Consider the following 27,374-nt stretch of genomic DNA (forward strand, 5'->3'; position numbering starts at 1 on the left):
AAATAATTAAAAAGCTATTTAATATGCTTTAAACATAGACATGTATATTTTAATATAATTTGTACGGTTTTATTTACTTTATTCGAATCAACTGAGGTAGGGACAGGGGATAAATTTAGATAGAAGGTTCGGGCAATACACCTGATTCACAAATATCTTGAACGCAAGCTATCAATTAAATTTCTGCGGTTCTCCATCTTAAAGTATTTTGTTTGTGTATGTTTCATAAACTGATTGAATAATACTGTTTACATTTTTTGTAAATATGTAGTTTTCAAATATAATTTTATCTATTATCAAGATAATAAATAATTATTTATATATGTATATCAAATTTAAAAATGCAAATGAAGCATTATGATAGCAATTAGGTTTCACAACTGTCCACATAAGTACTTCCGAACGAATTCGACTTAGGGTCCTTCAAGAAAAGAGCGTACCAATTATTAAAAGGACGGCAACGCACTCGCCAGCCCTCTGGTATTGAGAGTGTCCAGGTGATCCTCCTACCCGTTTGCCCTCTGTTCAATAAAAAAATAATAAAAAAAGCATTATTAATTCACCAAATTGGGTTTATACACCCAAAGCTTATATCATAATTTATGTTGATTTTTGTATTTATCAAAATATAAATCAAGATAAATTCTTATCATTCATGTTACCAGGGAGCGTGATGACTTATTATTAGGACAGGGTATGATAGTAACAATGGAATCAGTCCAATCATATGAGGAAACCATTTAAGTGCTTTATCAATTATCTTATGCCCCCAAAGTTGTTTACGTAATTCTCCTCACAAACCTACACACTAATCAAAACACGATACTCTTCATGTCTGTAATATACACTGAAGATTGACGCGAATTTTCAGTTCTGTTTGTAACGCTGTAAGAAACACGCGTCTGCACATCACATAATTTCCATGAAGTGCATATATAATATATATACACATACTATATCGTAATAAATATGAAATTTTAATAAGATACCTTTTATAATAATCTTATGTCAGCTAACTTTTAATTATCTATAGGTACGTTGTTTTTATGTAATTTAACTGCCATATCACCTTATAATTTAATTTATAATCACTTGCATGTTTTTCAGGTACGAAAAACGAGTCTCCGAATGTCAGCGATAAAAGAATACCCCTTTGACCTCAGTGATTTACAAAACCAACGAGAAGACAACTCGCCACCTCCACGATATAATGCAATACCTCCTGCAACAAACAACTTAGCAACAACAGACGGCAAGAGAAAAGTCTCCATAATGGCCGATGAACACAAAAATGGACACACAGAAAGGTATGTTTAGCTGTATTATTAATGAAAAAAACAGTTGAGAATACGTAGTCATTATATATTACAGTATATTATATTAGTTTTATTTTATTGAAAAGTTTAATACTGTAGATAAAAAGGTTTTAGCCTCTTTGACATTGTATCCTTAAAATAAAAGATGTTAAACAAAGGATAAAAAATATAACACTGCCTTCGGAGTTAATACTAGGTATAATTTGATTATTATTTTTGTCCTAGTGTTAGTTTAGATTAATTGATTAAACTAAAGATTGCGTTGATGTCTTTTACTTTCGTCATTATAATATCTTCAACTTTGGTCCGAATAACTTTAATAACAATATTTACCTCTGAATCTCATGAAATATGACAAAAAATTTAAATACCACATATTTTATGTGTGTAAATACTAAATCAAAACAATATTTGTTACGTACAATTTTAGCAAACTTTACACTTCAAAATATTGAAGTCCCAAAAGTAATATGAATGTAAAAAATATTGAATTTTAATGTTTTCCCAGTATGTAAATACAAAATATTGAAAAATAAATAAAATACAAAAGAGACAGTGTAACTACCAAATATTGCACGAATTTACTACAATCGCTTAACTTAATCTCAGAGACCGAAATCTTTTGCTTACGATATGTGTGATATGATTTTTCTCGTATAATAATATGTTAACCAACGCCACTTTTCACTGCAATTCTAAACTCTTCATTAAACAGCAGATTATAGACTCTATTAAATTCGCGTGTTGATCTTTTCCACCTCTCTTATACTTATAGTTTTTATAATTATGTTAGTAATGGTTATTAAGTATTAAACATGCAAGTTTGTATATATTATAAGATTTTATTCTAATGCTCGTAAGTAAACCTTCAAAATAAATAAAAAGTATTCACTAGGGCGTAAACTTAACGTTAAACGCTTTGCTAATATAACATAACTCGGACGCAATAACTTAAAATTAATCATGCCTTTTACGAATATACAGTTAATATACCAATTACATCACGTATTATGATGTAAATCCCATCCAAATCTTTATATATCTCGCTCATTTTTCATAGATCTGTTCCATAAAATATAAATTTATTTAGTTCAGTTATACTTTATGAAAAAAATTTAACACTGCAATCTTTCAATCTACAAGGAACTTCAGAGCAACAAGAACACAAACTAAATTTTTCTGTTTATTAGATACAATTTATTATTCCACAGCTTTACCTCGTTGTTGATTCTTTAATTTAGTACCGGATTCGATTGCTTGGGAAAAAATTAATTAGTTTTCATATTGTTTATTACTAGATCATGGTTTCAAAAGTGTTGTTGAGTGTACAAGATGTAAAGTGAAATAAGTATTTTAACTGTTTGTTGTTTAATTTTTTTTATTATAAAAGTAATCGATGGAAACATATCGTATACATGTAATACATAAAAGTATAAATAAAAATTTTCTTAGATATACCAGATGATTAAAACAATCTAAAATTGACGTAAAATGTACCTTACTTGAACCATTTTTATGATTTGTTCGTGGTTTATGCCAAAACTAATAATTGTTCATTTTTTTTTTATATTAAAAAGCCTTTATTTTTTTTATAATACAAATGAATAATTAACTAAATTACACGCAAATACAATTAATTTTTCTATTGATTACCTTCTAGCCAGAATTAAAAACTGTTCATGGATGTCATTGTATCACATAAGTTTACATATTATTTTATTGTATCGTATTAATTATCTAATATATAAATATACTATGCGTTACAGAAAAATGATTTTTAAGGTCAAAAATCTCTGAAAGTATTAACTTAGCTAAACGGTATAATCGTTTCCCGTAACTCACGAATCGTTATTCGTAACTAGTACGAGTGACGTATTCGCAAAGCAGCGGATATGTCCCTGTCACAACCACTTGCACAATTATTACTAACATTAACATAGAACAACAACATTCATCATCACGTGACGATAAATTGTGAAAGGTGACCGTATGGCCAGTTAAGCAAGACCCACGCTGCATTTGTTCTGGCTCATATTACTTAAGGCATTGGCGATATAGACAGCTCAACTATACTGGTCACGCCAAAATATTATGACTCCTAAGTTGAGGCGATGAGTAAGCGATATAGTACATACTAAACGGTACCTACTAAATTATTATAGGCCTACTTTGTTATCATAATTTACTCAATATATCGAAACAGCTACACGATTTATTATAAAGTACGTTAACATAAGAAAATAAGTGTAAAAAATTTATATTTTTTGCATTTCAAAAAATATATAGATATAAAAATAAATTGTTTTTTTTATTGTTTGTTATCATTCTTCGGTCCTCAATTTGTGAATTCCCTGTGTATTTTTTTATCAAGCGGTGAACTACATCGTTAATTTTATTAACGCGCCAAAAGTAACTTATGAAATGTAGCAATTATAAAAGTAATAGGAACCGCTTTTTTCAGTTCCATATCCAAAGCTAGTGAATATAAATTTATGAAACGTTAATATAAACGGTTGAAATATTCAATTACTCATTACATATGCATGCTCGTTACAAATGATAATAATATTACAAAAACCAGCGACTTTACAACTGGCAAACCCACGTGTACACATGACAACATTTCATTCGTATTCATTTTTAACAAATAATCAAACCGGTCAATGATTCAAAAATATGAAGTTAGATGTGACTCCCTGGTGGCAACCGTAGAATAAGAACAAAAAGGTACCAGTCGGTTGATAAAGCCTTTAAAATTTGCCCGGCCAATAACCGTTCAGCCGGCCGGCATTGTGTGGCAGTCACGTGCTCGGGGTGAGGCGAGGCGGGCGGCTTGACGGTCTCGACTCTCGACATTCTCTTATAAGATGCACACACTGTTTCGCATAGGTGTGGAGCGTGCTGGACAAAACGGCATGCCCGGGCGCATCGAAACACTATCGTAAAGTTTTAAGTGAAAAAGACTCGCAAAGTGCCATGTAGAATGTCTCACAGTAGCCTTAGTCATTATGACGCCTACCTACCGTCAGATTCATCACTGGAGACGGACCCACTTAATAAACACTGGTAAGCTTACTTAATTACCAAATTATTTGTTAATATATCAATAAATATTATTTATAAATATATTATGCGCTTTCTCATGCATTCATCGCGGCGATTAAACAAATGAATGTCATAAAACTCCCCAACGTAACCTTCATTTTATTCAGAAATCTACACGAGTTTTTTTCTGAAGTAATTTAATTAGTAATTACTAATCAACTTGAATTATTAATTACTTTGTATTGTTACGAATCGGCATATGTTGTAAGTAATTAATACTATTTAATTCAGGCAAAAGTTTAATAAAAAATATAAATCGGTCACGTTAATCTCAATCAAATTGTTATTTATTATACGATAATTAGCATAGATTATATATGCTGTAATGTTTATGAATGAAGTAACTAAAGAGGCCAAATATTTATAATTAAGGTAGTCCACGGCTAGAATTAAGTTAGTTTAGGCAACGGCAAGACAAAAGTATTTTATTATATTGTATTTAATTATGCTACATATGTGCGAATCGAATTATTTCGTAACATACATAGAATTAAATGTAAGAATTATTTTGTGACACAAGAGAGTTATTAAATATAAATATGAGACATAACAATTTATGTATCAATTCGAAGCGTTTATGTAGATGTGATAATATCAGAAAACCTAGAAGGGAAATTTAGAAAATCTAACTTTAAGTTATGGAAGTTACGGTACGTTATATCGTATTGATATCGTATATTTAGTTAAATATTTTCATTGATATGTATTTCTTAATAATATTTGGACTAAAGCATTTAAAATTTTGCAAATATCGGTCAATATTAGTACCCAAAGATAAAACCGGTATGTCAACATGCTATTCGTATTTCTAAAGTGTAATGTGCCCCAAATCTTCTTCTATATATATAAAAGAAAGTCGTGTTAGTTACACCACTTATAACTCAAGAACGGAAGAACAGATTTGGGTGAAAATTGGAATGGAGGTAGCTTAGAGCCAGGAGACGGACATAGGATACTTTTTATCCCGTTCGACAGCGTTCCCGAAGGACTTGACATGAAACGTCAGTCACTATAAAACGTGGTATAACAAAAAAGAATAATAAAACGCAAATGATAGCTATGTAATTGACGTATAATGACAGCTATGTAATGACGTATATATGACAATTTGATATTTGTAAGAAATCAATATTCAAAATATTTCTATTAAATAAATAATTAAATGTAATGATAGTGCCATTGCCCATTCGTATAAACAGTGAAGAGAACTATAAAACTCGATATGGTCGTATGTATACAGTTCGTCCAAAGAATGATGAATGTTTCTATTTGTTGTTGTTGTCGAAAGACGCATTTAATCGAGTATTGGAACGGGAACGTGAATATGATCACCAGGAATTAGATTTAGTAGTTCAAACGAATGTAACCCTGTTGAATTACCAACAAAAGGAAGTTTATGATACTTTAATGAAGGCAAACGATGATGAAAATGGTGGTTTATATTTCCTAGATGCCCTTGGTGGAACTGGCAAGACATTCCTCATGTCATTAGTTTTAGCAACTGTTCGGGCGAGATCCAACATAGCGGTTGCAGTTGCTTCTTCTGAAATAGCAGCCACATTGTTAGAAGGATGCCGTACGGCTCATTCAGAATTAAAATTACCGTTAAATCTTCAAACTATTGAAGAACCAACGTGTAATATTGCAAAACACTCAGCAATGGCCAAAGTTTTAGCGGCATCGAAAATCATCATCTGGGATGAATGCACAATGGCGCATAAACGTGCATTAGAAGCACTTAACAAAACATTAACAGATTTACGCAATGACTCGAGATGTTTTGGAGGAGCAATGATTTTACTGTCTGGCGATTTCTGCTAAATACTGCCAGTAATTCCAAGATCTACGACTGCCGACGAAATAAACGCTTGCCTCAAATCGTCAAATCTATGGCGCTATGTGAAGAAACTGCAGCTGACAACAAACATGAGAGTTACATTGCTTAATGATACATCTGCTGAAGATTTCTCGGAGCAATTGCTGACTATCGGTAATGGTGAGGAAGTTCTTATTCCGAGGATCCCGATGATCCCAACCGATATGCCGTTTGAATTTAAAAGACTTCAATTTCCGATACGTCTTGCATTTGCCATGACCATCAACAAATCACAAGGCCAATCCTTAAAAGTTTGTGGTTTAAATCTAGAACATTCATGTTTTTCCCATGGTCAATTATACGTGGCATGTTCACGGGTCGGAAGACCATCTGCGTTGTTTGTTAAGTGAAGAGTAACCTATGTACTAAAATACAGAAATAATAATGAATGATTAATGTAGGTATTTAATTTTTTTGTATTTTGTTCCAATAAAAAAAAACTGCTTATTTATTGCCATTAAGGCGGAACAAAGTTCGCCGGGTCAGCTTGTTCAAAATATTTCTATTAAATAAATAATTAAATGTAATGATAGTGCCATTGCCCATTCGTATAAACAGTGAAGAGAACTATAAAACTCGATATGGTCGTATGTATACAGTTCGTCCAAAGAATGATGAATGTTTCTATTTGTTGTTGTTGTCGAAAGACGCATTTAATCGAGTATTGGAACGGGAACGTGAATATGATCACCAGGAATTAGATTAGTAGTTCAAACGAATGTAACCCTGTTGAATTACCAACAAAAGGAAGTTTATGATACTTTAATGAAGGCAAACGATGATGAAAATGGTGGTTTATATTTCCTAGATGCCCTTGGTGGAACTGGCAAGACATTCCTCATGTCATTAGTTTTAGCAACTGTTCGGGCGAGATCCAACATAGCGGTTGCAGTTGCTTCTTCTGAAATAGCAGCCACATTGTTAGAAGGATGCCGTACGGCTCATTCAGAATTAAAATTACCGTTAAATCTTCAAACTATTGAAGAACCAACGTGTAATATTGCAAAACACTCAGCAATGGCCAAAGTTTTAGCGGCATCGAAAATCATCATCTGGGATGAATGCACAATGGCGCATAAACGTGCATTAGAAGCACTTAACAAAACATTAACAGATTTACGCAATGACTCGAGATGTTTTGGAGGAGCAATGATTTTACTGTCTGGCGATTTCTGCTAAATACTGCCAGTAATTCCAAGATCTACGACTGCCGACGAAATAAACGCTTGCCTCAAATCGTCAAATCTATGGCGCTATGTGAAGAAACTGCAGCTGACAACAAACATGAGAGTTACATTGCTTAATGATACATCTGCTGAAGATTTCTCGGAGCAATTGCTGACTATCGGTAATGGTGAGGAAGTTCTTATTCCGAGGATCCCGATGATCCCAACCGATATGCCGTTTGAATTTAAAAGACTTCAATTTCCGATACGTCTTGCATTTGCCATGACCATCAACAAATCACAAGGCCAATCCTTAAAAGTTTGTGGTTTAAATCTAGAACATTCATGTTTTTCCCATGGTCAATTATACGTGGCATGTTCACGGGTCGGAAGACCATCTGCGTTGTTTGTTAAGTGAAGAGTAACCTATGTACTAAAATACAGAAATAATAATGAATGATTAATGTAGGTATTTAATTTTTTTGTATTTTGTTCCAATAAAAAAAAACTGCTTATTTATTGCCATTAAGGCGGAACAAAGTTCGCCGGGTCAGCTTGTTATTTATAAAACAACATCTCTTTTACATATTACAGTACACAAGACATTTGTTAAAGTAATTAACTTAAATATGCCAAATATTTAAAAAAAAAATTAGTAACATTTTATGACAATGAGTATTGATATAAAGTTTACCTTGAAAGCTTATTAGGCTTTAAGCCTATTTAGGCTTTTTGAATACAAAACTAATTACCAGAAAAGTAATGCACACTCTTTGACGGTCTATAAATTCAAAAAATACGCAATTATTAATATAAATTCCATTAATCTAAAAGACAACAACAAACAGATCGACAGAGGCTGACAACATACAACTCCTAAATTTGATTAATTTTAGTTCACCTACGTTACTTGCCCGCTCTACGCCTTTGACTTGCGAACTAGTAGTAAATGTAAATTAGCATTTAATTTAATTTTTTTGACGTTCATCAGTGTACTTGTTTACCTATATGAATAAAGATAAAAAAGAAAATGTTATTCTAAATCCGTGGTACCGAATATTCTAACTATATTTGAAATATATATATTTTCTTATTTATTTACTGGAAACGAAAAAGATCAATTGAAACATGAATTCGTACCGTAACTTTTATTACTACTAGACACTTACTCTGGTGTATATTATTAGGTCCTATCCCCGAAGCAACAATGTTTTGAAATTGACTAAAGACTAATGACCTACATGTTGATAGTTGGGTACTACACTCAAATTCTATAAACAATATACATCTTGACATAATCAATCATATTTGATATCTAATTATACGATACTTGGACGTCTACTATTTTTAGCAAAAAGAATGTCACGCAAATTGCATTCATAAAAACCTTGCTAGTCACATGATTATCATTTATGGGCATTGCAACCTTTGAGTGCAGGGTTCGAGCGGTAAAGTTCCATGCCACTACCCTTGAAAATGTAATTAATTCAGCAATATCTATAGCGGCTCCATTGTTATTTCTTTATAGCTTTTGTGTACTAGCTTTGAGAGCTTTGAGAATTCGTATTACCTTCGACTCAAACACGTAGTAATAGAGATGCCTTTTTTCTTAATTTGTAAAATGCAGTTCAGGTTTTTCTTTATAAATACCTACTTTTGTATTTAAACTGTGAATTAAATTTTAAAACGACTCTTATACTTAATTCACAGTTGTAGGAGTATCGTTTCCTATATTATTTCCTGTATTCTTTATCGTTCCTCGTGTCCTGGCCGTTTGCCTCCTGTTGTAGAACCAGAATTTTTATAGAAAAAAAATCGAAGTTTCTTAGAGTATCAAATCTTTGAACTAGATTAGGATTTCATAAACTCCTTAAAATAATGTACTTAATATTTTTATGATATAACTTTTTGTGATTAACAAAAAAAATATTACGGTGAAACAAGGTCTTCTAAGAATGCAATTGCGAGATGATTCATGTTTGAAAACTTTGCATTCAATATAAATTTAACAAATGTTTTATTATTTCCGTATATGTGAACAATTTACTTTTACACTCCTAATTTTAGTCCAAATTTGAATATGCTGGAAGGATGTGATAAACACAGCTGTATAGTTCTTAAAGCATAATAAAGCTTAAGACTGCAAAGTATATGAAGACCTCAATCCTAGCCTAGGTACCTGCGCCCCTATTTGTTATATTCACAGTAGGAAACTGACTTATATTTACAGTAGGAATGGCCGAGTTTCAGCACAAGCAGAGGGGCCATCGCGGCGGAAAAGCAATTTACACAATGCCATGGCAGCGGAAATGGATACATCATGGGGTATGTCAAATTATATTTTTAATCTTTTCAATTTTTTTACGCAAAACTGTTCCTTTACACATAGTTAAAAATGATTAAAAAGTTTGTTTCGAAGAAATCGCTTGTAAGCGATAAAGCCGGCCTTTTTTTTATATGTGTATTTTGTAAGGTATATGACGTGAAAATAAATAAATAAGTACACTAAATCTCGTAATTAGTTTAAGCTATCCATGACTTTGGTTGAAAGTTGTATAAAACCTTTAAATTGTTTAGTTATATTTTACTATAAGCATGTCATGACTAGAATTGAATTACGGTATTTTTTTATTATAAAAAAAAATATTAACTTCGATTGTCACAAACTTCGCTCACCTTAATCAACACTATCTAGAAAAACTTATCTATATACTCACATAACATTGACCTAATTTTCAGGGCAATCCGGTCAATAATAAAACCTAGCCTAACCCGAGTCGCAAGCGTAAAAACTTTCGATAAGACGGCGATATCGAATAATTAGTCTTCGAGTATTTTTTAATGCAGCAATCCGATATACTGTCCGCTTTCAGAAAATCTTTTCAGAATCAATTTAATTTTATATCCGTCTATCTTTGCTTCGGCAGCTAGATTTATTTTTTTGATGTTTTATTATTAGGAGCAACTGTGTGCTGCCCCATTGTCATTAATTAGGTAACACTGAAAATATTTAGAAAATGAAAAACGGCGTAATGTAGAAAGTTGCCATTACTCATTTTCGTACCGTTTCACCGCATCTTCAGGACTCGTAAAGCATATCTCGAATTTTATCTTTAGTTCTTGGGAATAAATGAGCGGGATAAATGAATGCAATATAAAGTTACCAAAGAGTTTTAAAATTGTTTATCAAAAGAAGTTTTAACTAGCCAGTTTTTAACATTTTCAGTACCTATTACCCACGTATATGACACAGGGCTAATAAATTAATGTCACAGTCAAATCAATTCAAAACCGTTTTTAATATTCAAATACCGTAGTTTGTATGCGAAAATTGCTAGATTGTCTTTCCTATCAGACATGTAGGATTCTAATCGTTAAATATTTTATTCCAGTAGTTTAAGAGCTTATTAAATGCAAACACACAATAAACTATTTTCTATTTATAATATAAGTATGTGTACTAAAAATGACGTATGATTTAAATGCCTATTCGAAAGGTTTTCGTGCTTGACATCCAACTAAAAGGTGCCAATTTAACATCTGTTTATTCACATATGCCGTGAACTGGAATAATCAGCCATGTCTCATACATGTTTAATCGCCAGAACGACCCACACACATCGAGGGTAGATACAAGAAATACTCCACTACATCGTCTGTTCACTCGAAGAAAGCTCATTCACACCACAGCGAACACGTCGAACGGTAGGTCGATTTTTAAAATTATATGAAGTTATTCAATTAATCAATAAAAATCTTTCGTTCGGTCACTAGTATATTATGACGGTATAAATCAAGGCGAGCTCATCGCATCGTAAGGATTTTAAAATATTATTTTAGACATTTTAAGAATATTTTACTTATTTACTCTTACATAAAAAGACATGTCTTAGTTTGTTTAGTTTATTACGTTTTTAAAGTCTTGGCTCATTCTTTATTTATAAGGATATTTTTTGCAATAGTTTCCTTAATCTACTTAAATTTCCATCAGGACTTTTGTTTCTTTATACTGCTTTATATGCTAGATATAATTCATAAGTATGTCAGGGATATAGTAATTGGTTTACGTTTTAATAAATAAATAAAAAGACTGATTTATTGATGTATTATATGATTAAATTATAACGGATGTACAACCATTTATGGGCTTCGCTAGCCTCATGCCCAATCGGAACCTATCTTATTCTTCTTGTATCCATCTTCAAACAACACAGACTTGGACTACCGTATTTTCTCTTTCCGTTCGATTGAGTTCAGTGAGGACTTTGGTGCTGTGTCAATTTTTTTTTGATATTTTTAAAATACATTTTATTTTTATAGGTAAAACATTATGCAGTATTTTTTAATAGTCGTGTTATACACATTCTTTGACAGGTCGTGGTGGTACGCTTGTTGTCAAAAGTGTCACAGTGACGACTCCGGCATTCCAACGTGGGAGCCACCGCACTGGCAAAAAATTTGCCCCTATCCACTATGTCCGTCATATCGGCACTTTGCTCAAAACATATCAGTATTAATTATCGGTGAGTGATTTCAAGAATTACAATAAGATATTCGTATTAATAGATACAGATTTGCACGGCTGAACATTTTTTTAAATATGTTTGAAATAAATGTAGCAATAAGTTTTGAGTTTATTCGTTACAAATATACGAAGGAAGAACTTCTGCTTCCTATGAAAATATGTTAATATATAAAAATAAAAACTATAAAAGTCATTGATTGGTTGTTTAAATAAGGGTTCTTTAAGTATTGTAGAACTTTGGATACGTATATATATTTGTTTTTGGATTTAATAACTACGTCGCACTTTCATTTTCCACCATACATTTCATGTGACTAATTGTTTGAAACCCATAAAATTATCGCAATTACTGTCCGATTGGTTCACCTAATAAGTTTATGATTCAATAATTACGTAATAAATGATTTTATATGTGATTTTGTGAACAAAATTTTACCGTGCCTATAAAAGTCGAATATCCGAAATAATAAATATGTATAATACAATATTCTCAACGAGTTGGATTCCCCGATATACCCGCAGGTCCGTTAGGCACAAGCGTGTTCTTACAAAAACAAAAAATAAGATTCGAATAAATACTTTCAATAATGACCCAATTATTTATGCATGAACTTACTAACTATAAGCGGTTCTTATTAATTATGCTAAGTGTATAATATAGACCGTAATTGTATAAGTAATTCAATAACAAGAGGATCTTCCAATTATTATTTTTTTCAATTTTACAGGTATTTTAGTATGGTTAATAGTATGGATGGTATTAGGAGACACTGCGGCGCCAGGCGGGCAACTTTTCATGTTGGCAAGTCTAACCATAGCTGCCAATATCGGCGGCTGGCTGATGGTGAAGCTGACGACGTTACCAGCTCTGATTGGAATGTTGTTTACCGGAGTGTTGTTAAAGAATATTGGCTTCGTTAATTTCAATACAGAATATTTACACGTGTGCTCGTATATAAGGTGAGTTTAATAAACTTAAAAAATATATATTTATGAACGTCAATAAAAAAATTCTCAAATCAAGGACGTAGAATGGACGAATAGATCTTGAAATAAAATTTCCATTCTTTTGAAGCGCCAAGTTTGTTTTTTTACAAAATAAGTGTAATTTGTAAGTGTGACCATCATTTAAGAACCTCTTGATATAATCATGCATTTGTTTTATTATTGAAATGTCTCATATTTTGCCTAACACTTATTTTTTCATATGTTTTCTAATAAATTTATAATAACATAATGTTTAGTAAGGATTTTGGCAATTTCGCCCTTTTGAAAGAGTATTTATAAGTACATTCCGTTTTCAGAAAAATAGCTTTAACGATAATCTTAACGAGAGCTGGCTTAGATCTGGACCCAATGGCCATGAAGAAATGTTTCTTTTCCGTAATTAAATTGGCAGTAGTGCCATGGACATTTGAATTTGTTTTGTGCGCTGTTATGTCTAACCTTCTTCTTGGATTGCCGTGGGACTGGGGTTAGTAGATATTTTTTTGTATAATTATTACAAAAATTTACATTTTCTCTCTTTATTACACTATGTTAGTTGAGATCGATGATTTAATTTTACATACAAAGTCTGGGTTAGACTCTCGATGAAAAATCATAGTTTAAATTGTGATAGAAAATCATCAGTGAAATTCTCGCGTTTTTATTTCCGTCAAGCATATTAACTTATTAAATCTTTTTAGCATTCCTCCTCGGTTCAGTGGTTGCTGCTGTGTCACCAGCGGTGGTGGTCCCGTGTTTATTCCGCCTAAGAAGTAAGGGTTACGGGGTGTCCAAAGGTATACCCACTCTCGTCCTCGCCGTATCGGGGGTTGACGATGCCATCAGTGTTGCTATATTTGGTATTCTGGCGTCTATAATGTTCTCAAGCTCCTCCGTCACAATGAATATTATACAGGTAAAAATTAATCAAACATTTTGTTGCATAATAATAACAGAACTTGTTTAAATATTTAAGACAGCAATGGGCAGCCTTATCCATAACAATGCTTGTAATTACAATGTAGGTGACAATGGTAAACTTAATCTTTAAAAATAAAAAATCCAATTAATAATTACTACAGATACTGACATTAGTGCAATTGCGTATAAGTTACGTTCTTGAAATTTTTAGGTATAATAAGTCATTTTCAATATGTAAAAAGTTGTTTTTGACTATTCTATGTCACACACAAGACATTGGATCGTCATAATTCAAGATCGACGTATTGTATTTACCATTCAATTGTACGTACTAGCAATGAGTTTTTGACTGAAAATATAACATCGTATTTTGTAATAACGTGTATTTCATTTTTCAAAACCTCAGAACGGTATCTACTCTAACCGTGGGCCTCAGATTTCTTTATGTGTCTCGCGATCATTTAATTTCTTAATAAGTGATCAGCCTCAATCACTGTTTTCCTTCGCCGTAAGCCCAACAATGCCTCGATTTTATAATAAATCACGGAAAATTTAGTTCTTTGTAACGTTTCCATTATGAGGTGACCATGGACTTATAAGCGTCTTAGACATGACCACACGTTTTCATTGAACTTGTACTTTTATAACTTTAGTAGGGCAATGATTGCATATTGATCAGTTTAACACGTGACATAGTATAAAGTGTGTCAGAAGTAAATCCTAATTATACAGAAAGATTGGTTTACGTTTGTATTATTTGTTTAACTACGCTGATGAACCGAGAATTAAAAAAATATATATGCGTACCTAGATATCTTTTATCACAATGGACAATGTTTGCATCGACAGCGTATATGTGTCTAAAGTTGAGGTCTTTGAGGCCACCAACGCAAACGCGAACCTACTGGCAGTGTATGGCACGCGCGGTATCAGTTAACACGTGAATATCAGTTAACAAATGTCTCCTGCTAGTTTACAATAAAAAAAATAATTTGCATGATTGTACATAAAATAATTAATAAAACTGAAAATGAAACTGAACCTATTAAAATAAAAATTCATTGAAATAGCAGCAATTCAGAATTATTTTTATATATAGGTAATTAATAACACCTAAGTACACAAACTGTAACGTCGAAAATCTTTAAAATTGTATATAGTTCTTACATCACACAATCATTTTTACTTCATATTTAATTAAACATAATACAATGTGAAGAATAATTTACTCACTATAGGTCACAAAACAGGTTTTGTTAAGATTTCGTCTTGCAAATTTTGACATGTATTTATTCTTATATTTATAAAATTCCCGTGTCGCGGTGTTTGTGGTTAAACTCCTCCGAAACTCCTCCTTCCCCGATTCTCATGAAATTTTGTGTGCATATTGGGTAGATCTGAGAATCGGACAGCATCTATTTTTCATCCCCCTAAATGTTAAGGGTAATCCAACCCTAATTTTTTTTTTTAATATTAGGTAAAAAAAAAAATTTTTTTTTATGATACAACATTGGTAAATACATGACCGTGAATTTTCAACCCTTTACAATTAACCTCTATTTTTTATTACAAATGATATACATGGCAAAAGGACGTGAAATGACGTTTGCCAGGTCAGCTAGTTTTATTATATAAATACTACTTGACACATGGTACGCTGGAAGAACGCGACTTTATAAAGACAAGTAGAAACAAAATTAAAGAACAGCCTTTTCATTTCAGGGTCCGCTAAGTGTAATCCTTGGAATTGCATTTGGGGTGCTATGTGGTTACCTGATCAAATTCATTCCCGAAAGGAACGATGCGTTTTTGGTACCTTTGCGAGTGTTGTTATTGCTCACTGGAGGCATCGCTTCTATATTTGGCTCTGAAGAAATTGGTTGGGGTGGTGCTGGTAAGTTTTTACATCTTTCCACTCATACATAATTTGGACCAACATATTTCAATATATGTTTAATCAATTTGACTATGAAAAGTTATAATATATTATAGAATATTCCAAATACTTAAAATAACGAAGTTTTGATAGGAGTGTATTATTTTTATTACAATTAAATCGTGGTTATGTTTGAATAAATTATGTTACGATGCACGTCAGTCTTGATACTTTAAGCTGATTTTGTCTATATATATAACCAAAATTGAAATAATTCATTTCTATATGTTGCGTCTAAATATAATATAATGAATTACAATATAATATAATACACATACTATCTTAAGAAAAATATAAGGTTAAATCTATTAAGTATTTGCCTAGGTACATATCATAATGAAATAGTTAAAAAACGCACAATGAGCCATATCAATTTTACATACTAGTCTAGTCTATGCTAGAATAGTCTATGCTAGTATATCAAAATTTATAATCTAAAAACAACCGTGTATCAGTACCAAGTTTGTATGAAATCGTTTTCGCACTTTCCAGAAGTGTAAAATCGATTAATAGTAAACCGCCATGTCTTTGCTGAGTGATCGTAAAAATTGTTTGGACTCGCATACGAACACTGATTGTTTTCCTCGCCAAGCGTTGCCTTTCACTCAAACAATACATTGTTATAAGAATAGGAACGGAGGTGCAATAAAACAGAGAAAACATGGGATAACAATTATTTATCGAGATGTATTCATTGCTATGTGGATATAAAGTATAAAATGGTCACTAAGCAGACGAAAACTATTGAAAAAAATATTTTTTATTAATTTTATTATATTTAGTATTGTTACATGTATTTGACATAGCTTTGTATACGCGCAATGCGTGTGTTTGAAATTCAACTAAAAAAAGTGGATTCGAGAATGGTTTAGAATTTGATGCTCTTTTGGTATTTAAAGCGTGTAAAGAGAACATGGTTGGGTCTGCTTGTTATATATGTGTTTTTATGTATCAATACACTAGTATAAATAATACACTAAAGTTTTAATGTAGATGTTTATAACATGACAGTAGTATTTTTTATTATATTTACATATTAACAATGCCAGAAATGTCAGTTTTTTTTTACATTTCTCTCTGGTCTGGATCAATCTGTATGATGATGAGTTACTAGCACGGTTAAATATAATTGAAGCAGCATTGCCGAAAGATCAAATCTATGGCGGTAATAATACACAATGTTTTACATAATATTTACTAATCGATTCCCACGACAATCTGCTTTTGCTTTCTTAAGATTTCGAAATTAAACTCAATTGAACTCGAACTATAGGAATATAAACGCACTATGAGTATTAGCCACTTGTATAATGTAACAGCCCTTAAACCTTCCCTTTAAAAATAAGACTTTCTCGATACTAAAAAAAATTTAAAGGCCGCAACAATGCACTAGCATTTATCATTCTATAGACTACAAATTATAACTAGCGGACCCGACTGACATTTTTCTCTAAACACACCGAATAAAATCAATCTCATTGTAAATCTAAACCATTAAATTGAATAGGTGTACATTATTTTATTATTATTGCATATATTTAACTTCTACTGAACACATTTATGAAATAGGCTTGAGAGTCTGTGTATATTACGTATTTTTAATATATAAGATTATATATTAGTGTATATATACACATTATTATGAACAAAATTAACAATTATACTTGTCGATTTAATTTCGTACAAATTGCTATTTTTAGTTCTGAAAAATGAATTGCAGGTCCCATGGCTGTTATAGCATTTTCATACGTCGCTTGTAAGAATTGGGTGGAACAAGGATGGGAATTAGATGATAATCCAGTGGCCACAGCGAACGAGATTTTCTGGATGTTCTTTGAACCTATGTTGTTCTCTATAACTGGGGCTCAAGTTGTGGTAAATATTTTTACTTGGTTTATCTTAGTATTAGGATAAATTGAGTACCCCGATTTAGTTGAGCAGTTTAATATGTATATACAGAAAGCTTTAAGTAAAGAGCGTACCAATTCTTAAAAGGCAGGCAAAGGCATTAAGAGTGTCCATGGATTAATTAAAAATACTGTCCTGTAAAAATACTTAGTGATGACCAGAATCGAATGGATTTCAGTCCAGTAACAATAAGATTTTACATATTTTAAATTTTATTTAGTAAGTTGTAAAACTTACTTTGTGCAACAAATCGTTAGATGCGTTGGTTAGTTTTGAATATTATAATTGATATTTAGATGAAATAAATAAGATAAAAAATCCTTATGTGCAATAATATTTAATTATTATTAAATTAATATAAACATGTAGGCGACGCTCCCTTTTTACCACAACTTAAACATAATTTGTATTAAAACATTTGTAGAGAGAAGAGACAAATAAGTCATATAGAAAGAGTAACATGACTGGATTCTAATGCGGCCTGCATTAGAATCCTGTCCACCGACCATAATTATATAAACGGGAATTGCTTTTGACTATCTCTCGCAGAGCACGACAACTCGAAGTTGAATTCGAAATAAATTAATAATAATTTCCATCACAATGACATAAGTAATTCGAAATAATTATGAAAAAGAAATAAAAAAGACAAGAGATGTAATTAGGTGGTCTTTCTGCTAAAAGCATTTTGTTCAGACAATTTGAAGTATCTCTACTGTTTAAAATGAATAGGTTTCCTTTCAACTTCAATTATTTCCTTAAATTATTAATATGTAATTAAAAAAATCTTTCAGATTGCTGATTTGCCCCCAAACTTAGTATTAGTTAGCGTGGGTATTCTTATGACATGTGTCATTTTACGGGCCATGGTAACAAGTGCTAGTGCGGTTTGTAGCAATTTAAATATGAAGGAAAAAATCTTCGTCGGATTTTCATGGATGGCGAAAGCTACTGTACAGGTATGGAAATTAATATTTTCAAAAAAGACACCTGAATTTTTTTTTTCATTTCATTACATTTAATTACGTTATAAATATACGTATATTACTATTAATTACATATTACATTACGTTTAAAATAATTGTAAGGGCGAGATAATCAGTCGAATCCAATAATTCGCCTAATCCAATGTCAAAGTGGCCCAATGTATTAGTTTACTTTTAGTAACGTAGTAATTCATTTGGTATATTTTATTGGTTTATCTTTTAACTGTTAAAATACAGATGTAATATAAAAAATAAAAAGAAAACATTTGCAATCTGGCTAATACATTACATATATAACAAAATTATAGTGAACCAGTAATTTAATAAAGAAGTGAAATAAGTAAAATACATTAACAAACAAATAGGGTGCCCCTTCCACTTTAACAGTTTCACTTCAAGATTTCTATTATTTTAATCATTGAAATAAAAAATTAAATTTCAGGCCGCCCTAGCAACTGTTCCTTTGGACTACATCCGAAAGCTAGCAGGGAACAATGAGCCCTCTAGCGAATTACTTTACTACGCTGATACAATTATCACTATCTGCATTCTCTCTATTATACTAACTGCGCCTCTAGGAGCCATCATCATCACGATAACGGGGCCTCGTTTATTATCTAAGACGTCGAAACCGCCAGTTTTAGAAGGTAAAAATTTAATAGTATTTAAAACAAACCTTACAACCAAAGTGAAATCTACGTTAATAACATAGTGTCTAGAAAAAAATAACCTCAATTCGTTGAAACCTTTTTTACTTGACTAGAGTCTGACAATAGTTGATAAATAAAAGTGATTTTGACCCAAATTATATTGTTAGGTTATATTAAAACGCTTTTTCTTTTACAGATCATTTAATTTTATATCTATTGACAACTATAGTTTTATATACTTACAGTATACTATTGACATTTAGTAAGAAAATCTTTGTGGAGAGGTCTTTCTTGGATCATATGCCGGTGTAGTATTGGCTGGGTTATAAAAGAAATGATTCGGATCCGACCCCGGACCGGCCGGGCTATTGTAGTTTGGAGGATTGATATAACCATTCTGATTATAATTATTTGGATACTGTCCAGTCATTGGGCGATTGGCATATGGATCTTGGTATCCGGATCCGTTTTGTCTGGAATCAACTCCATTTCCGTTTGTGCTCTGAGGTTGATTCAATATCAAGTTTCCTATTGGATTGTAATTTGGATTATATGCACCACTTTGATGAGTATGGTTATTGCTTGTAGGGTATTTTGAATTTGAATGTTGGTTTGGGTATCCTTGGTTACTATTTCCAAATTGATTACTCACGCCATTCCCGGGATATGTTTGGGGTCTCCTGTTATTATATGCTGGTCCTGAACCATATTGCGAAGGATTAGTCATGTTAGGATGTGTAAGTTGCGGATATGTTCCATAATTATTAGGTTGTTTGTTAGGATATGGTACATTAGGAGTAGGAGTATAGTTATACTGAAGCGTTTGTGTATTATGTCCATAATTATAGTTCTGATAAGGATCAACATGACTCACGGAACTCGAGCTAGATGAATAGTTGGAATTGTAAGGGAATTGACTTATAGGAGGCGTTTGATAAGGTTTTGGACGGACTGGAATGTTTGTGGAAGAAGGATGGAATGGATATGTTTGTGGGTAGTTTTGTGGAGGCAAATTTGGATAGATCATCTTGGAAGCATTATTGCCATTATAGAGGCTGTGAGGGAATTGACTGTTAGGAAGCGTTTGATAAGGTCCTTGACTGATTGGAAAGTTTGTGGGCGAAGAAGAGTGAGTTGGATATGTTTGTGGATAGTTTGTTGGAGGCAAATTTGGGTAGCCAAACTTAGGAGCATTATTACTATTATAAGGGGTTTGTAAATTATATTGGGGATTTGATGTCGTATAACCTGGATAAGCTTGTCGAGATTTTCTCCTCTTCTCTTCTATTGGAATATATATATGCTGTTCTAGATTGTTTGAAATCAATTTTTTCTGAACGTTATGTTTCAAATGTCTTTCCCAAGGCGATTCCAGTTCCGGAGAGACATTTTGGTCTGATCTTCTAAGCCCCGAATTAACTGAACATTGCACTAATTGTAAAACAGTTACAGAAATATACACCACAATTAAGGAGCGCATTATGTTGACTAACGAATTCCGGTACGCTGCTACGTATTAGCGGGTGTTGTTTACATAAATTATTTATCAATACACTTTGACCTATTATCGCGAATTGTTTACGAAGACGCATATTTAATTCTTAAAATTCATCCATATCAATCAAAATAGTTGATACTATATTTACTGCCGATGCAGAAAAATGTCTGCTTAATGCTATGGACGATCTAACACAAAATCAATTTGCACACATGCTGAGCTGCGTGTTTAGCCGGACACATATTCAAAAGTTAATATTTGTTTATTTGATTAAATTAATACCTCAATATTAAAAAAAACTAATTTACAACATATTTATGCTTATAATTTCCCAAGGATCGCTTAGAATTGTTATATCTTCTATATTAATTTTAACTATCATAAATTATTCAACCAAGGACTTCTTATGTGTGTATATGTATGTCTGCGTATATGTGTGTGAGAAGGTATATGAATATTTACTTGACTCCCTTTCCTAATTTAGCTATGTAATCATTTTTCCAGGTTGGCGTCGCTCACATAGGCCTTCGATTCGTGACATATCCATCATTGATGAAGAGGAGATAGCAGAACGTGATGCTGAAGCCAGTGGGGAAGAACACAATTCACCACCGAGCTCTCCTGACCCCACAACGAAAATTCCCACAGCGTTCAGCACACCCAATCCCATCACAGTTCAACCGAACCATCGCACTTGATAGTGGTAAAACAATTATTTATATTCCCGTCCAATAATCCAAAATATTTATTTATAGCTATAATAATAAGCATTATTTACATTATGGTTTTGCGAAGTTTCTGCGATTTTATAAAACTAAATTAATCGAATTTAATATTTTTACGTTAAGTACTCTTTCATATATTTCTGTCTAATTGTAATACAGTTTTAAAGTGACAGAACTTTAAAAACGGTGCAATTAGACTGATATTGTTTTTATAAGCGGCATAAGTTTATTGTCTATAGTTGAAATGAGTTGATGTAAATGAATTTATTATACACACACTCATATCTGTTGAACCAGAAAAAAATGTAAACCTTTAATATTTGTGCATTGACGGAATATTTAGAGAAAAGTCTTAGTCAATTTATTAACTATAAGATTCAGAAAGAAGTACGTCAAAAATGTAATGAATTTTGACATACGAGATATTAATTAAAAAAATAGCAGTCAAAACACGTAAAGTGTATGAAAAAAATATCAGGCGCTAATAATGTATTAATTTAATTTAATTAATTTAATTTATTAATTGTTTTAAAAACTTGCCCAAACTATGACTGGCATGTCTCAAAATCCAGGACATTGACGTACGGGAGTCATTCTTAGCGCTGTTGTTACTGAATCTTACCTTAAGGGTGAGTTTCACAATGTCCGGATAAGTTCCAAATAAGCTATTTATTACTTATTTGTAGGATAAACTGTATTTTTGCGTTTCACGACTGTCAGATAGCGGAATTCGTCATGAAATGCCAAGTACCTTATTTGGAACTTTTATCTTTCGAATAATTTATGTGTTGCATAGCTATTTGGCACTTTATCCATACATTGTGAAACAGGCCCTAAGTGTCAAATCTTACTTACAGTTTATACATAAAAGTTTTTATCCTTCAGAAAATAATAAATATAAGTAATGTATAAATTGCAAAAATCAAGTACTTGTAAATGATAAATACAACATTATTTATCATATATTTTGTGGTCTATTGTCGACCATATTAGTTTTACACATCAAAAACTTAAACACGTTTTCTAAATTTATCTATTTTAAATTATATGTCCTTAAATTTTGATCATAAATAACGTTTCTTGCGTTTTTAAGAATATTGTAAAATTCTATCAATACTAATATATCAATTTATATCAATAATAATAATAAGGAAATATGTTTACATCCATCTTGTTTTTAGATAAATTAGCCAGTGTTGGTGAACAATCATGGCGATGTTACTCCAGCTTTTACACAAAATATATTGATTTAAAAAAAGATCCAACAATTGTATAATTTTATTGCTTAGTTACAGATTTAAAAATGTATATACCAGTCCATTCTAATTTTACCTCTTTTTATCTTTATTAATTGATTTTTTTACTTAATATACGCCATTTTAAGGTAGTACATACTAACCTTAAAATGGCGTCGATTTTAAATTTTTTTTTGTTATGACATGAATACTTTTGACAAAATATATTTAATGTTAGCAGTATTAAGTGAAAATATTAACCATGTGATATTTAAGTATTTTATACATAAGATAAACCTCACTTTAAATTTGTTTTTTAATTGAAGCATCTTTCTTCTTGAAAACAAAATTATTTCTTTCCTCCTCTGTTTATTCGGAATAGATAGCTGTCGATATGCAAAAACCTTGATATATACTTGTATATAAAAAAATAATCGAGACGCAAAATGTCCCTATTTGTGTCAGTTTTTGTAAAGTTACATTATTTATCGGTCAGTCATTGTTAACAAGATTCTTAGGCCTTTCCCTTGAATGAGGGAATTGAATTTTTGTAAAATTGAGGAAACGAGCCTGTGAATTGGCTATAAAAGGTTACACCAGCCCAAGGAGGCCCATTTAGTCACTGGATGTGTTGTCGGCCTTTGTGGGAGACTCTGTAGCTTAAAACCACTATTGTACCTATGCGATTTTATTACAAAACATAAACTTAGTTGTAAGTATTATAATTATATTTTTAGAACAGTACCTTGGTAATTGTAAATTATGATATTAGATGTAAGCGTATGTGCCTCAAATAAACATTGTAAATAGTTTTATTCTCTGTTGAAAATGTCAAAATAAAATAATCATTTTGAAATAACGTCTTTGGTTTTATTTTTATACCCAACTAAACATTGGGTTTAATATTCAAAATTCTATTTTCCGTTACTTTCTTATTTTTATTTCAATTCAAAATGTTAAAGCGATAATAACGCCCTCTAAATATAATAAATTGGCCATCGTTTGACCTTTGATGTAAAATCATGTTTTTGCTTACTAGGTATAAATAATAAAAAGTCAAAGTTTGACAATAATTATTATTATTCCAATTCGAATATATAAAACAAATATCTATACTAATACTATAGATTATTTATCGTACTGAGTAATGCTTGCAACCAATAGATATATGTATAAGCTCCTATTGCGTCAAACGAAAAACATTTGTAGAAAGGTGATTCATCATCAAGTGTCTATCTTTTTAAGTTCAATCATAAAATAACATAAACACGTTTTTAGGGTCTCAGTCAAAATGCCTTAACAGCAGTATATTATGTAAAAAGTCGAAAACAAAATTCGTCGACACGTACTATCATTTTCATACAAATTTAGATTTGTCTAGTGTAAGCCTAGTTCATGATCCGAAATTCAAGTGTCATATATACCTTTAAAAGAAATAGACGCATAAATGTGTCTGAGCTGTTGAGGGTTTACGAATCTTCATAATATCTCTGTTTTCGAAATAAGTTCTCATTTGTATAATTTATAACACATTATTTTTCCTTGCTAATGTTTACGTATCCCACTTGTAACAGACGGCGCACTCATCACATAATAAACATGTGCAATATAAACATTCCGGAATAGTGGATTGTAACAAAACTTAAAATAATGAATATTTTATAGATCTTTTGTACGATTGTTTTTGATCAGAAAGAAGTTTTATCTAACTCCAAATTTGAAAATGAAACAGATAGAAATACTCAAAGATAACGAAACCAAAAAAAACGTTGAAATAGTATTTTAACTTCTCAGAAATTAATCAACGACGACGACGACGTAAACGTAAATATGTATGAGGGCTCTTATGTTCAAAAATATTATATCCAGAAGCTTCCATCGCCAATTAATAACTAGCTAAAAATAAAACAGTTCATGGAATGGTTTCTTAGATTTGTTTATAACTCTATGTATTAACATATTTTCGATATTCTTTACAGTAAGGACGCAATTACGCACCAAAAGACTAATAAAACGTGTAAATATGAGGTTAGTAGCACAATATATAAATATTGGCTGTTTGAAAGTTATATAGGCACAGCAAAATTTCTATTACGAATAAAAATCATAACTATGACAACTCAAAATGTATTTTTAAGTAATGAGACGAGGGATCGTGTCGCTCTATAGTGATTGGTTGACAACTATAGACTTACACTTTACAAAATTGAATTTTCCACTCAGGTCAAGTCATGTCAAGTCATTCAGAGTTGACATAACGCTAAGAAGAGCGCTACGAGTAATGTATGATTACTATACTCTTTTTAACATTCAGCTACCTCTATTCTCTTCTGATATCTCCGCTTTTATGTAATTCAAATTTACTTGCAAATACTCAAAAACAGATGCAATTCCTCTCTCTTAGAAAAACTGCAGCGCGTGGTACTATTCATTAGATTTAACAAAAACTTTATTGAATTGGAATTAAAATTTATGATTAAAGGAATCATTTGTCAATTTAATCTAGTGTGTTATTTTTGTAGCCTCCTCTATCTTCACCTCCAAGTATGCAGGTGCCATTCTCATTCATTCGAAAAATCAAACACATTTTGTGCAAAATATATTGTAAATTATATAATTGGTTACAGACCGCTTATATTAATGTAGCACAGCTGTATCAGTCAAAGACTCTGATATCTTTCATCCGCGCCTCTATCGCTATTTAAATCCATTTATTAATCAAGAATATAATGGATAGTAATATTTATTTTATCTTGCCATTTTAATAAAAATCTATGAAGCTTTGTGTCGCAGAATATACAAACCAATATATAATAATATTTTGCCGTATATCCGACTAACTTTGTTTTAATTATAAGTTTCGGGGTTCCATTCCTAGCGGAACAATCATTATATTGGGTGGCTTAGCAGAAATTATGTCTACCACATGCCATGCCTATAACTACAACATCTAAATTACGAGAATTGTTCTTGGTAAAGTACTAGTTTTACTTAAACACTGTTACAAAACGTAAGTAAATTAAGTAATCATAGTTCACAATTTTTTGAAAACATTAATAAACATATTTTATAATCGCGAGCTCATCTATTTACAAACGACTACAGAAAATAACTTAGAACTCGGTAATAATAAATCTACATTGGTGTAACTATTAATGTGGAATAGATACTCTTCTGGCTTTGTTAGCTTTTAATTTCTATCTTAACCGTGACAATGGTGAATTAGCAATCTTATGTATCTTTTAATGTGTTATCTTTTATCATAAAATTAACAATAAACCTTTTTCAACCGCACACCGGAATCAAACAATATTCATCCGTCCTACATGTAAAATATTATTTTCATGGATTATGAAATTATGTTAAAAACTAATACTTAGTTTATCATTTCATGATTATTAACTTGATTTCATGTAGTTATTTGACGAGAACCTAGTATAGGTATAAAACACAAAACCAATACTTAATATGCGAGGGTAAACATTTAGTTCTTAACAAAAATATTATCACTGCTAGTAAATAGGTGATACCATGGGATCAGATATTTTTAAAAGATCCGTTTTTATCCTTAAATTTGGATGTGAATCACCAGACCGTTTTGTAGACAGAATTTATTAACAAGTATGTCCCACTTATGTCGAAATAAAGTTATTGAAAAAGTTATTACTTTTTCAATATTTTTATGTTATACATTTCTCATTTCGCATACTTATTGAGAATTATGACTAACCCCGTTGGGACTGATTTTAAGATGATCCTTCTGTGCCTTAATACACGGCGTCGATTTTCAGATCTACCTGCTGCATAGCGATGTTAACGTTTACCCAGGCATTGTTAACATAGAATATGCAATTGGTGCAAAGCAAAGTTTTTAGGCACGACCTCAAGGCTGAGGTGGAGTGTTAAAAATCTAAATTAATAATCATGAAAAGAATGTATTTTACAATTGTAAGCTTGTATCACAATCCCCTTATAACAAATAAAGTTGTCACAAAAAGCATATGTTTAACCCTAATACTTGACTAGATAGCTTTGCTTAAACGGTATTAAGTATCAAATTAGGTGCGAAACTGCTTTTGAATAAAATATTTTAAACATTGGTAATCCTTTAAACTTAGTAATACAGTTATACATCAAAGTAAAGGCGGTATAATTCTCCATACAATTGGGCCCGACTATATTGCGCAATTAACATGTAGCAAATATACAGAACTTGGCTAAAAACTACAAAAGCTATATTTATCTATGGTTATCGGAAATCGGTGTACTGGTACCACAGATTTAAAGAGCGTCTATTATCGGGTGTTCTCGGTCAAAAAAGACAATATATATATATATATATATATATATATATATATATATATATTTATATATTTTGATACTTTAAAACTGAGTCTTTGTGTAATAAGTAATAGCCTTGATCACGCACAATTTGTTTTACATGTACTGACGCCATTACAAGGATAAAGAGACTACTTTGAATTTATCCAAACGTAAGAAAAATTAAGAAAAAAATAATTCATAAAAAAATATTTTGAAC

The 27,374-nt window shown here is 31.4% G+C and overlaps 1 protein-coding gene across 6 annotated transcripts in view; it reads left to right on the plus strand.

Annotated features, from left to right (window-relative positions):
- Positions 1-23,693, plus strand: part of LOC110995847 (sodium/hydrogen exchanger 9B2) — a 34,667-nt gene extending 10,974 nt beyond the window's left edge. For 3 of the 6 annotated variants that reach the window (XM_045631708.1, XM_022263207.2, XM_045631710.1), the window contains exons 2-13: positions 1,108-1,307; positions 9,694-9,788; positions 11,069-11,168; positions 11,838-11,986; positions 12,717-12,948; positions 13,293-13,462; positions 13,677-13,891; positions 15,619-15,790; positions 17,553-17,707; positions 18,535-18,699; positions 19,169-19,373; positions 21,379-23,693. In XM_045631708.1, coding sequence (XP_045487664.1) covers positions 1,108-1,307; positions 9,694-9,788; positions 11,069-11,168; positions 11,838-11,986; positions 12,717-12,948; positions 13,293-13,462; positions 13,677-13,891; positions 15,619-15,790; positions 17,553-17,707; positions 18,535-18,699; positions 19,169-19,373; positions 21,379-21,572 — 2,052 coding nt within the window. In that variant the 3' untranslated portion in view covers positions 21,573-23,693. Of the gene's footprint in view, positions 1-1,014; positions 1,034-1,107; positions 1,308-4,146; positions 4,383-9,693; positions 9,789-11,068; positions 11,169-11,837; positions 11,987-12,716; positions 12,949-13,292; positions 13,463-13,676; positions 13,892-15,618; positions 15,791-17,552; positions 17,708-18,534; positions 18,700-19,168; positions 19,374-21,378 lie in introns of those variants that run through there. The other 3 variants (XM_045631709.1, XM_045631711.1, XM_022263208.2) reach the window with 3 other exon arrangements.
- The last annotated feature ends 3,681 nt before the right edge of the window (positions 23,694-27,374 follow it).

Source organism: Pieris rapae, chromosome 16 (assembly GCF_905147795.1).
Source record: "Pieris rapae chromosome 16, ilPieRapa1.1, whole genome shotgun sequence".
Lineage (NCBI taxonomy): Eukaryota > Metazoa > Arthropoda > Insecta > Lepidoptera > Pieridae > Pieris > Pieris rapae.